Raw genomic sequence first — 12,553 nt, 5'->3', positions numbered from 1 at the left:
GAAGGCCAAGGCAAGAGAACCACTGCTGTAGAACTACAGTATATACTTATTATACTGGAGACCATTCATTTGCGGTGAACTCAGAAATCGAAGCAATTAGAAAAAAACAAAACTGTACAAGAGTCTATTACATCTTGAAGAGAGCAATCGGATGTTTTTTATAATAGCTTGGTTTATACGCACATTTTAAATAGCTATTTGAAAAATCTTACTGTACAATAACGCTCGAATGATACAACGGAAGAAAAAAAACTTAAAAGCTAAAGTGAAATTATAAGTCTTTAGGTTTTAAAAAATGTCCATAGACGCAGAAGCAGATTCTAAATTCGAAGACCTTTACTGGCGTGTCAGATGAATTACAGTGTTGCTAAAGCAACACATAACAAGAATATAACATATTGTCATTTTGGGACCTGGGCAGTCATTTCCTCGGACGTGATGCTCGATCGCCTATTGAAGAGATTTAAAACTCCGGTCACGTCCAGCTGGTATATGAATTTTACATCTCCATCTTCTTAAAAATAGGAAAACATTCAACTTTTTAAATTACGCACATAGCGAGTTAAATTAGGTGAAGTGTAATTAGAACTAGAAAACAACCTTCTGGCCCTCGAAGTTTGGGGTTTTCAAAAAATGTTTGATTAAATCTAAGAATTAATTGTTGCACAATATACACGTATATACATCCTTAAAATAACCCGGAGATTGACCGTTCCGTGCTTTTAGAACTCATTTATTCCAATTTCGAATTTCGATTGAAGGATACGATGCACTATCTGATGACATCATCGCTTTCGGAAAACAATATTTTTGTTCGAATTTAAGACAATTTATTTATTTACACTCGAATTGGTGATAAACTATATACAGTGGTTTCGCCAACAGGCGTGTTAAGGAGAAGCAGACAAGAAGGGAATCAAGGAAGATAATACCGAGAAGGTTCAATTTCATTAACTTATACAACTGGAATTGTTGTCATTATTATTATTATTATTATTATTATTATTATTATTATTATTATTATGTAATCACTTTGGGAAGCAGATGGATAGACTAAAAACTAACACTGAGTAAAGTACAAGTCTGTTGGTGACAATTTGAGAACGGGAATGTTAATTTTAGATTGAAATGTGCTATGACATTAAATCCATTGTCTTTCTTCGGTTCTCCTTCTCCCATTTCCTTTCCACCTCCCTGTCTTTCCCGCTGTCTCTCAGTAATGGAGACTGTGACAGGTTACCGCGATCCCCTGATAGATTTCTGTGACGCGATGTCCCGCTGGTTTTGCTGTTACCGGGCCGCGGTGTGTGGCCGGACAAAAGAAGAGAGCAGGGGTGCTGACGGTAACGTGAAGCGATGCCCCCGCCTCCCGGTGGATCAGGCCAGTCCTCATTGGTTCCTTCATGTGCTAGACTGCAGCCCCGTCTCCGCCAAGGTCAAACCACGGCTCAGCTTGGCCAGTCTAGACCAATCAGATCTAGGTGAGCAGAGATGGACAACATTAGAAATGAGAAATGTACCTAAGTACCACACTGTTAAAAATGGATCCCCACCATTTCTGTCTCTGTCTCTGAGGTTATTGAGAGGTGCCACAGGGGGCAGTTTTAGGACTGCTGCTCTTCATAATTTACATCCATGTTCTGAGCCTAAGTTACTCTTAATTGTGACTTCTCATTAATTGTACTACAACCAATCCCTTAGTGGTTTAGTTGATAATTAAATCAGGGTCAATATAGCAGTTAAGGGGATTTACTGTAATGAGCAGATTGGAACAATGTCTAGACTAAAGCCAGTACAATGGTCAGTTCAGTAAATAATGTGAAAATAAGAGGAGCTGAAGGTAATGTGTCTGATGTAATGTAGCAAAACATCTAATAGAGAAAACGTGGCCACAGTTCAGACATGGGCAGATCCCTGGAAATTCAAATTGAATGTGTAGAAATGCACGGTTATTACATGCAGGTTGCAAAATATTCTGTATGTGTTAGGTGTCAAATAGGTGGTATTGAACTAGATAAAAACATGTAAGAGAGCTTTGTTCTCTGGTAATGCAGTGGTTAGCATTTACTGCCTCACAGCACAGGGGCCCTGGGTTCAGTTCTGGACCTCAGTGCTGTCTGTGTGGAGTTTGTATGTTCTCGCCATGTGTTTCCTCTGGGGGCTCGGGCTTCCTCCCACAGTCCAAAGACATAAAGGCAGGTTATGTGTGTGTCTGTTTTTTTGTGTGTGTCTGCCCTGTGACTGGAGTCCTCTTCAGTGTACCCCACCTTGTGCCCATTGCTTGCCAGGATAGGCTCTGGTTTCCCCAAGACCCTGAATTGTAAGAAGCGGTTAGAAAATGGATGGATGGAATTATGCTATGTCATTGTCCCTTTTCCTCCACGCAGTGCAGTGAAGCTGTATAAAGCCAAGAAAATGCTTGGTTGTGTGGATTTCAATAGAATTCAATTTGAGGGAAGCAATGAAGTGGAATATTGTGTTCAATGTTGGGCACCACTTTGCAAGAATGGCTCTCTCGTTCCTGGCCTGAAGAGAACATCATAATCAGATGGATTAAGGGAGTTTTTTAGCTTAGAACATATCAGGTATTCAAAATCCTGAAGTGAATCTGATTCAGATCAGGGGTCCTTTTCAAGATCAGCAGCAATCAAGGAATTCAGGGACACAAATGCAACACTCAGGACAGGAAACACAAAGTTATTCTACTGGAACTCCATAACTCATCCAAACTGACAGGACTCTTTCAGCAGCAAAAGATAAATATAAAATAGAATCTACAGACAACTTAAAGACATTTACAACAAAGACATATCATAAAAAATTTACATATACTGTAAACATATGGAGCATTATAGGGAAACAGACTCACTGTTCCTCAGGCTATGACGGGAGATCACATTCTGCCAATTCAACTGAGTTCCTGTTGTGATTCTGGCAGGTGTGGGAACTCTGGACTTAGATTTCTGAATTTAGGGAATAATTTGTGACATTAGCGTAGTGACAGTAGCACAGTGCCCATTCACTCTCTGTGCTATTGTGTGCTGGCGTTCACTGTGCAAATATTGAACTGCTCCCACTCTTCCTTCTGTCAGCAGAGTGTACGGTACAGCGCCTCTTCCTGGTGACAGACAGTGCTGGAGTCCCCCTGGGATTTGACCTCCTGGAGGGAGGAACCAAAGGAAACGTGCCTGTGCTGAGGATTGTGGGATTGCTAAGGCAATGTATGGAGGCACCCCTGGGTAGAGGTGGAGCCAGGAGACCTCTGACACTCACCGTGGGTGACAGACAGATACACAGGTCAGTCAGACAGACATCAGTTCAAATAGGAAGGAGAAACACAGAGTCTGTCACATTTCCTGACATTTTAGTGTAAATGTCTGTCAGTATGATTGCTAATATTTATTGCTTTGACAACACTGTAATTAATTTCTCATGCTAATAAAGCTCTTTGAATTTGGTAGAAATGATAAACATACAGACTTACTAACACATAGAGAAGGGGTGACAAAGAGGCTGATGGACAGGAAGGTTAGCAACAGATATGTTAGTATACAGGCAAGTAGACAGAAGAAGCTTTTTTGTATTTTAGGTTTATTTATTTAGGTTTACGTATTTAAAAATAGATTAATTTCCCTTTTTCTTACTTTCACCCCCTCGTTTTCCCATCGCCCTTCTCACGTGCCCCATCTCTCTCTCCCAGGATCCTCTCTGGCAATGCCCTCTCGGCCCTGCGAGTGGAGCTGTCCAAGCAGTGTTTCACAGGCTGGGCACCGAAGGAAGGGTTCGCCCTGCGCTGGCCCCCAATACGCCACTGCCACGTGTGTAAGAAACATGCCTTTGAGGCCCCACTGAGACCCTGGTAAGGCAAGGAGGGAAAGGGAGAGAGGAGGATGAGTGTAGGAGAGGAAGAAGGCAGAAGAGGGAGGGTGAGTGGGAGAAGGTTGGGAAAAGGAAGGAAAACGAGAAGACAGAGGGAGAGGGAGGGATGAATGAGAAAAGAGAAGAAGAGAAAGTAAAGGAAGAGAGAGGATGAAGGATGTTTGTGTTAATTGTGCACACATTATTCTAATTATATTAAACATCCCTAAATTTCTAACTAGTGATTTCATGTCTTTACTGAAATATTTAGGGATTTGAACCCCCTATTCTCCTATTCCTACTTTGGCATGTATATTGTTACTGTGTGCTGTGCTGTACTTCTTTACCCTTGAATTGTTTTCCTTTGCCTCCCTACGCTTTGCATCTTTCTCTCCTCTCTGTCTTTCTCTGTGTTTACATCTCTCTCTTCACTGTTGTTTTATCCTCCTCCACTTCTCTCTTTCACTCCCTCCTTCCTCTGGAATGCCACACTTCATCTGACTCTTTCATACTGCTCCTCTGCGCATTTCCCACTTCCCGGTCTCTCTGCTTCTCCTTTCCTCCTCCTCTCCCTCTTTCCCAGCCCCAAATGTCAGGCAGTGCTGTACTGCTCAGAGCAGTGTGTCCAAGCGGACTGGTCCAAGAGCCCAGCTGATGTCAGTCACCAGCACTGCTGCCCCCTGCTGGGCAAGTTCATGTCGCACTGTAGTCAGCTGGCTGATATGCCCTTCACTTACTCTGCAGGTGAGAAACGCAATTAATTAATTTGTTTGTTCTTCTGTTTTTCTTCACCTCACAGCCATGTTTGTCCCTTTCGTCTGTTAGTCAGGAATGAATCATTCACTTTCTCTTCTGTAACTAGAGTTCACAGTTTCAGTCTTTTTTGCTCTCTCCATTTCTTTCCTTGTCTCCCCAACTCTGTTTCTCTCTTCTTCTACCTGTACATCTCCTACTTACACTACAAACCTTGCAAGAGCACACAGGAGAGAAGAGGTGTAGGCAAACTCTTCTGACCTGCTATCCCCAAGACTCTCCTCTTTTGACACGTCATGGGCAGCACAGCCCCATTCCAGAGGTTTTGTTGATGACTGGGGGAGAGGCACATCCCTTACTGACAGTACTGCAAACTCCAGGCAGCAGGGGTTGCATTGTCACCAGGAGTTGAGAGAATCCTGGCAACTAATCTCACCCTACTGTGAGAAGTGATCTGTCAAATTGTTCAACACTGATGGGGAATCCCAGTCACAGTCGGCTAGTGAAGGCTTGAACCCCCACTCGTGCAGGCGACTTTGCTGGTTGAGCCATTCAGGAGGCTTTTTTTCTTCCTGCCCATTTTTTTCACTTCCTTTCCCACTTGCTTGTTCAGAAACAACATCACCAGACTTTGATGTGGAGCACTTCCTGTCATCTAGAGGCTTGAATAGTGGGTACTGGCTGCAGCAGAGCATGCTGGTCCATTCTGCCTTCCAGGAAGTGGAGCCAGTAAGGAAGCAGCCCAGAGAGAGCTCCCCAGCAGAGCTTGCAGGTTTGCATGGGCAAGGGTGAGGCATAGCTGGGCCTTTAATCTGCACCCCAACACATTATAATCTATTGCCCCACATCTTACGAATCTAAACACTATACCTTGAAATTCTATTGTCTAACCCACAGGCACTACTATAGCATATTTCCCTATGGTTTACACCCTGTTACACTAAACCCTACTGCTCTTTTGGCTACATCATAGCTACCTGCTATACAACCTATACCCTGATGGTCTATAGCCCAGATGTTATCCCACAGATTAATAGACTGTACCATTATACTCCATAGCCTTACTTTCATTGCCCTGTAACCTACCTACTGCCTATATGCCAACACATTTTAAGCCATTTTGCCATTCTGCCCTGGAACCTGTATTCAGATATCATGTATCTAATATGTGGTCTATACCGTTCATAACCCAGTTCCCTAGACCACACTCCAATAAAGTTCATGCCATACTCTACTATACTGTATACTGTACTGTATACTGTACCGCTGTGGTGCTTTTCCTTCTGGTTCAGGTAGTGTCTGCTTCAGGAGCTCAGCAACTTTGTCACTATCATTCTGGTCTATTGAAAATCTTTATCCTACTATCTTTTACTTAGTTGTAGGGACCGCTCAACAACTAAGGGCCAAGCAGTAACAAAAGCTCAAGTTAGATTGAACTCCTGCAGTGGAGCAGTCCCTGGTCTTTTGTCTCTAATTATGATCCTAACCCTGTCTTTTTGGATGTGTCTAGCTCCCAGGCAGCCCTTTGGTCCCTTACAGGAGTCAGAGATGATGCTCAGCTGCTCTCCCCCTACTGCTCCCAGCTTAAACACCCCTCTGGGTAAGACAGTGTCATAACACTGCTCACAATCCTGTATTTCTTTCTGTCCTCACAGCAGGACTCTTCTCCCTCGTTGTTCACTGGAATACTCTCACTCTTTCTCTCAGTGCCCTGACTATAACATTGCCCCCTTGTTCTCTCTTAGCCTACTGCAGTCTCAACATTCGGACTGTAGTATTATCCCTCAGTCTCCTAGTATTCTCATTGTGGTTTTATTGCTCCCTATCTTACCCTGATTATCTTGACAGAAATATTATTCCTCTCTCTCAGTGTCCTGGCTGCAGTATTACAAGTGGCGTGGGTTCGAGCTCTCCTCTCCAGTGGCAGTCCTGCTCAGCTGTCCTCTCACTATTTATTACATCATCACCTCACTGGTGCCTCGTAACTGTGAGTACTTGCCCGTCTGACCCCACATCCGTCTATCTGTCTGTCTTTGTATGGTTGTCTGACTCGTCTGTCCTTCTCTTTGTTTTCACCTTGCAATTTTGTCTCTGCATCAGGTGTCTAGTGCAGGAGTTTGTCAACTTTGTTACTTTCTTTCTGCTCCATTGAAAATCTACCCTTTACTTATCAAAGTGATCTACAGCTGGAGAATCCATTAAATAACTAAGGGACATGTAAGAGATGGACTAGCGTTCCATTTATGATGTTTTCTGACCTGCGCCTGTTGCTTTCCAGGATAGGCTCTGGCTCCCCTGCAACCCCCATTCGTTGAAGTGGTTAGAAGATGAATGGATGGTTTAAATAAGCAAAGACATGATTGCAGTGTAACAGAATGGATTTTGAAAGGATACCTGGTCTAGTGTGTCTTTAACTGTGGCGCTATCCCTGACATGCTCTGAGTCTCTCTTTGTATTTGCCTGAATCTATTTTTCTGATCTCCCCTCTATTTGTGTGTCTCTCCTTGGCACAGTCCCAGAGCTGAATATCCTGAAGAAGCAGTCACTGAAGATCCACATCATTGAGAGTGAGAGGGAGTTCAATATGCTGCTTACCTTCTGGGTGAGGCAGCCTGTCTGCACACACACACCACTCAGTCTGTCGTCTCTCTTCTCATCTGTCTCATCATTTGTCTATGGCTGTTCCTGATCTCCAGCCTTCCACTCTTATACTTCCAATAATGTACACACAGGGTGCAATACCTAGGGGGTTCTTTTAATTACCCACATATGCCCTCCTTCTGCTTTGAAGGGCACTAGCATTGTGAGATATAACTTCGAAGACACATCTTGAAGTGAGCTTCCTTCATGCTTACCCTGTTTCACATTGGGGAAATTGAGTAGGAGGGATGTGTATGGTCCTCCTGCTTCTTTCTGCCTGCTCTGGTGTCTAACTTTGTGCGTTTGTCTGCTTTCCCAGGAGCTGTCTGACCTTCTCCCTCATGTGACCTTTGAACTCCTGTTCGTGGGGGAGAAGCTCCCCAAAGACTATGATGAGCAGCAGCTTCTACTGCAGAGGAAGGTATGGCCAAAACAGGTTACCCATGTCTTTGATTGATCCCTGATTTCTGTGACATCTACTCTGTATTCTCTACCAGGCCACAGGGGTATAACAGAATAAGCTAAAAGAGAGACAACTCGAACTCAGTCCAGTCCTCTCAAGCCACTCTACTGATGTACTTGAAACATTTTGTGAGAGAAAACTGCCTTATATAACAGAGTATAGTTTTTTGGTATAGGTGGTGGGTAACTGGGCAAAGAAAACTGGATTATAAAATAGGTTGCAGTTTGTCTTGTAGTGGACTAGATTAGAGGAATAGGGAGTCTAATTATACAACTGGAGTCTAGAGAAGTAGACAGGATGAAGAGTGTAGAGGTATGAAGTGTTGTGAAAAGTGGCATGTAGGGTATTTGGGAAGAAGGTATGGGATTTGGTCTACAGAACACGGAGATACAGGCTGGAGGGTTTCAGGGTTCAAGAAGAAGTACTCATAGGGGTTAGACTTGGAAGGTGAACAGGATGTGGGTGTTTTGCTCAGCCACAACTTCACTGGTCATTGTTTCCTGATTGCACGCAGGATGGTCATGTGACCCTGGAGAGCCCTAGCATGGCATCGGAGGAGAAGACAGATAAGAAAAGCATCCGGGTCAGAATTTGCTCCCGGGCATATCACTTGTTTCAAGGTCCCAAACCCAACCTGGTGATTGGTAAGTATGGAAATAGGGGCAGGACCTCCAATTTTGTTTTCTTGCGTATTTGTTGACTTGTAATGAGCTGTTTCATTACATGGCCCTGTTTCTGTCTCTGTCTGTATCTGTGTACTGCATTGCAAGATACCTGCATTATCCATACCTTTCAGTCCATTGGAGTCTCAGGTGTCAATGTCAGTCTCATAGTCTCTCAGTCTTTTTCATATCTCTTCATGTCAGAGTTGCACTTTCTCAGTTTCCGCATTCGTCTCACAGTAGTTCTGGTGGGTTCACCCTGACAACCAAAGAAGGCTCCACAGCCGAAATGCTGTGCTTTCTTTCATCTCTTTTCAGCATGAAATAAACCTATTACTTGTTCCTTTGTCTCACAGTGCCAGTAATTCAATCTCTCATGACCTCTGTGATTTGGTTTCCTTTTCTCCAATATTTTCTCTGTTTTTTCAGTTAGAATCTGTCCCCATTTTTCTCTGCAGGTTTCAGGTCAGGGTTTGGTCTTGGTGACTCTTGGCTCAGCACTCTGCCAAGGCTGCAGGTAACAATACTGTGCTGCTTGCAAGATTGTCTTTACCCATAATACCGTTTACATTTGGGCCTGTTTTAAAAAAGCAGAGTGAGGTTCTACATTCTGGTCCATTTTATAAACCCAAGCTTTGGTCTTTGGTATGGACCCCTCATTTTCTTAAACATTTGTTATAACCTATACCCTATTTCAAGGCATCTGTAGTGAATATTTATTTTAATAATTTAATCCCTTCTATCTAAGTCACTTGAGAGATTACTTGGTTTTTATAGTGTTTTCAAATCCAGAGGAATAAACTAATTAGTGCAAAAAGACTGTCCTTGCACAGCTGTGGGACTTCATTTCAGGTGGTTATTCATTTAACATTTTCACTGATAAATACTTTGAGCTCTAAGCTGTATTATTGATATTATATTAAGTTGTAGAATGAATGAAGGAGTAGGAAAAAATTAAAAGCCATTCTTTTAGTGTACACTATAGTAAACCTATATTCTACTGTTAAAAGGTGCCGTCCTTCGGATGAGATGTAAAACTGATGTCCTGATTCATGTCCTGATGTAGTCATTAAAAATACCAGGGCTTTTCTTGAAAAGAGTAGGGGTGTTACCACGGTGTCCTGGCCAATTTTTTTCCCTGGCCTTTACCAATCATGGCCTCCTAATAATCCCCGTCTATGAATTGGCTTCCTCACTCTGTTCTCCTCCCCACCAATGTGGTGAGTGTACTGGTGCACTATGGCTGCCATTGCATCATCTTGGTGGGTGCTGCACATTGGTGGTGGTGGAGGGGAGACCCCATTACCTGTAAAGCGCTTTGAGTGGGGTCTCCAAAAAAGCACTATATAAGTGTAACAATATAATAATAACAATAATAATAATGGTTCTCTGATTGAGATGCTGTAGTCATGAACCAAGGTGATAGGAGTTGCAAAATGGAGAGGATAGAAGCAAATACCCCCTGTTGTGATTCTATTTTTACCAATTATTTTAGTACTGAGGGATTGTGTAGTTAAAGGAATAAATCAGAGTGCATAAACCTTTCCTGTGATCATGATCCCTCTTGCAGTTGCAGTATTGTAGTATTGTTGCACTTCTCTCCCAGGCTCTGAAGGTGCCAGCCTATTTCTGTGAGCCCAGTGAGGTGAGCTGTGTGTCCAGCCAGCAGGTCATGAGCACTGCAACAGGAGGGTCACTGTCTCCTCCGACACTCAATCCCTTCCACTGCCCCTTGCGCATTACCAGCAGAGACAGCTACCTGCCCTGGTGAGCAAGAGACAGGAGGGAGGGAAAATAGTACATGGATATAGGTGAATCCGTTTTCTCTCATTCATATTTGTATATCTTCCCATCATCTTTCTCTCTCCCCTCTTCTTCTTGTCTGCTTTCATCTTTACCTTTCTCTCCCTCTGTCTCCCTCTATCTCGCGCTCTCCTTCACTGCTCTCGCCGTTTTCTCTCCACCACTGCCAACCCCCTTTCTTCTCCTCGCCTCCATCTCCGACTTTCAGCTACTCCAACGCGTTCGTTTTCCACCTCATCTACAAGCCCTCGCCCGCCGCCAAGAGAGACCATGCAACTGCAGCTCCAGAGCGCCCCCTGTTGCCACACGTCAACGCTGCCTGCCTGCCCTCAGCCAGCCCCAGTGGGGCCCTGCAGGAGGACGTGTCCAAGGACGGCAGGGTGAAGCTCAGCCGCAAGGAGAGGAAACAGGCGGCCCGCAACACGTCTCGCCGCAGAAAGTAACCAATTACACCGACTGCCATCAGCTCGTGCGCTAACTACTGAATATAAATAAGAACAGAGGGGAAAATGTGTTCCTCTGTGGCTATTTGCCAGCTATGAATAAATAATATCTGTAAACCAGCAGTCGGTATTCAGTTTCTATTTTTGAAAATGTGATAAGATGTATCTCTTCCAAACAACGTGACATTTTCCTATGGCTTCCGAGGTCATGATTGGCACTAAAAATGTAGGAATGGCTGCAAACTATATATTTAGGTTTATTTATATATTGTACAAATCATATTTATTTCTATTTTAAAATATAGGTTTTTCTAGTTAATAACAAATTGATCCAAGCCTCTCATCCAGATGTTTCTTCAAACATGCCAAGTTATCAGCTTTGACAATATGGTTGGGTAACTTGATCCACACCCCCACAACTCTTTGCGTAACAAAGTGCCTCCTGTTTTTGTGTTTTAAATGCACTTCTACATAGTTTCCACTTCTGTGCTCCAGTTTTTGAACATAAAGGATGAAAACAATGTTAAAATGTAATGTTAAAAAAAAACAAGAGGAGGCTATTTGGCCCACCTCCCCTGTTTGGTGATTAATTAATCTGTTTTGAAAGAAACGTGGCTGGGTAAGTTGTTCCATACTGGCACACTTACCCAATGTTATGGCAAAGGCCACATTTTAGTCTTCCATAACTTTACCTGTTGTAGATGTAAGAGAATGTTCTAGAATATCATGGCTGAATTCTGTTGCCCTTTTTAGGGATGGTCATTACATCAGCAATTGCCCAGTCTGCGGGTATCACCCCTGCTTGAATGATGCTGAAAGAGTTTGGCAATGGTCTTTAGAAATCATACCCAAAGAATGAAGACACAGAAGGGAGTATCATCTCTGGACTATAACAAATAGATGTAAACAGGAATTCATTTTGCTTTAGTTTTACAAAGGATTTCTGCCATATTTCTTGCAAGCTAACTGCCATATTCCCCTCAATATGCTGTATGTTGTTCATTATTTATTATAGAAAATTATTAAATGATGTCATGGTTTGACAGCACTATAAATGACGATGATTCGTTCTGATGCACTTTGAATTGAACTGTGGGAGAAGGAGGGAGCTACAGGGCTGAAGGAACTAATGGCAGGAGGTGAAGAAAAAGAAATACAGGAGACTGAGGAAGAGAGAGGTTAAAGCAGAGAGAAATGAATTAACAGAGCTGGGAAAGAAAGTCATCGATACATTCAAAAGCAGGGGATAATGATTCTCTCTTCCCTGCCTCATCTAATTAAAAAACATTGCCAGCAATTAGGACAATGAGACACAAACAAAATATAACTGACCTGGAAACTTTACTTGACCTCACACTGTCAGACACAGCAGTCTAATCATAAGCACTTCATACTGAAATTGTCACTCCAGGTACAGATCCAGCAGGCACAGGCTTTGCTATTAGACACCCACTGTATAGCAGCTTGATGCTGGCCAGGTGTTTCCAGGTGAATTGATGAAGCAGAGAAAGTACTGTAAATGTGTCCATTATTTTGGATTATTTTATAACTTTATAGATCTGTTCAAAGTAATATTTAAAAAGGACCATTTGGTAACCCAGATAAATTAAAAATAATTTTATCTAAACAGAAAAACAGGCAAGTTTGTCTAAAACAACCTGGAACACATTATTTTTGGTCATTTTAATCTTGCATACATCTTGCTGTAAAAGCTTCCTTTTCATCTTCTGAGGTTTCAGTCAGTTAATGTATACTGTAGTTTAACCTCTTCTACAGAACTGTCAATGTTTGCCATTAACAAAAACAAGAAACAGAAAGCTGAAAATGTGAGATTGGAAGATCTGTTTCTTACACATACTGTAGCAGTTGCCCCAACCAAAAAAAAAAAAACACAGAGAAGCAGGAGGACATGTGAAGGGGAAAATAGATTG

The 12,553-nt window shown here is 42.7% G+C and overlaps 1 protein-coding gene across 5 annotated transcripts; it reads left to right on the top strand.

Moving 5' to 3' along the window:
- The first annotated feature begins 396 nt into the window (after positions 1-396).
- On the top strand, positions 397-10,745 carry LOC102691818 (zinc finger MYND domain-containing protein 15). Of its 5 annotated transcripts, none has more exons than XM_015354232.2 (14): positions 397-488; positions 1,218-1,481; positions 3,093-3,297; positions 3,701-3,859; positions 4,442-4,602; positions 5,225-5,383; positions 6,122-6,211; positions 6,482-6,598; positions 7,125-7,213; positions 7,571-7,672; positions 8,229-8,358; positions 8,835-8,893; positions 9,983-10,143; positions 10,388-10,745. In XM_015354232.2, exons 2-14 carry the CDS (start codon positions 1,220-1,222, stop codon positions 10,620-10,622), a joined length of 1,929 nt encoding a protein of 642 aa, XP_015209718.2. In that variant the 5' UTR covers positions 397-488; positions 1,218-1,219; the 3' UTR covers positions 10,623-10,745. The 5 variants fall into 5 exon arrangements, with proteins under 5 accessions (XP_015209718.2, XP_015209719.2, XP_015209720.2 ...); XM_015354233.2 differs by lacking the exon at positions 397-488 and adding an exon at positions 834-939 and having other exon boundaries at positions 3,096-3,297; XM_015354234.2 differs by lacking the exon at positions 397-488 and adding an exon at positions 834-939 and having other exon boundaries at positions 10,425-10,745.
- Positions 10,746-12,553: the final 1,808 nt, after the last annotated feature.

Source organism: Lepisosteus oculatus, chromosome 6, assembly GCF_040954835.1.
Source record: "Lepisosteus oculatus isolate fLepOcu1 chromosome 6, fLepOcu1.hap2, whole genome shotgun sequence".
Taxonomy (NCBI): domain Eukaryota; kingdom Metazoa; phylum Chordata; class Actinopteri; order Semionotiformes; family Lepisosteidae; genus Lepisosteus; species Lepisosteus oculatus.
The sequence above is the reverse complement of the archived record's forward strand: the minus strand, read 5'-3'. Positions and strand labels throughout refer to the sequence as shown.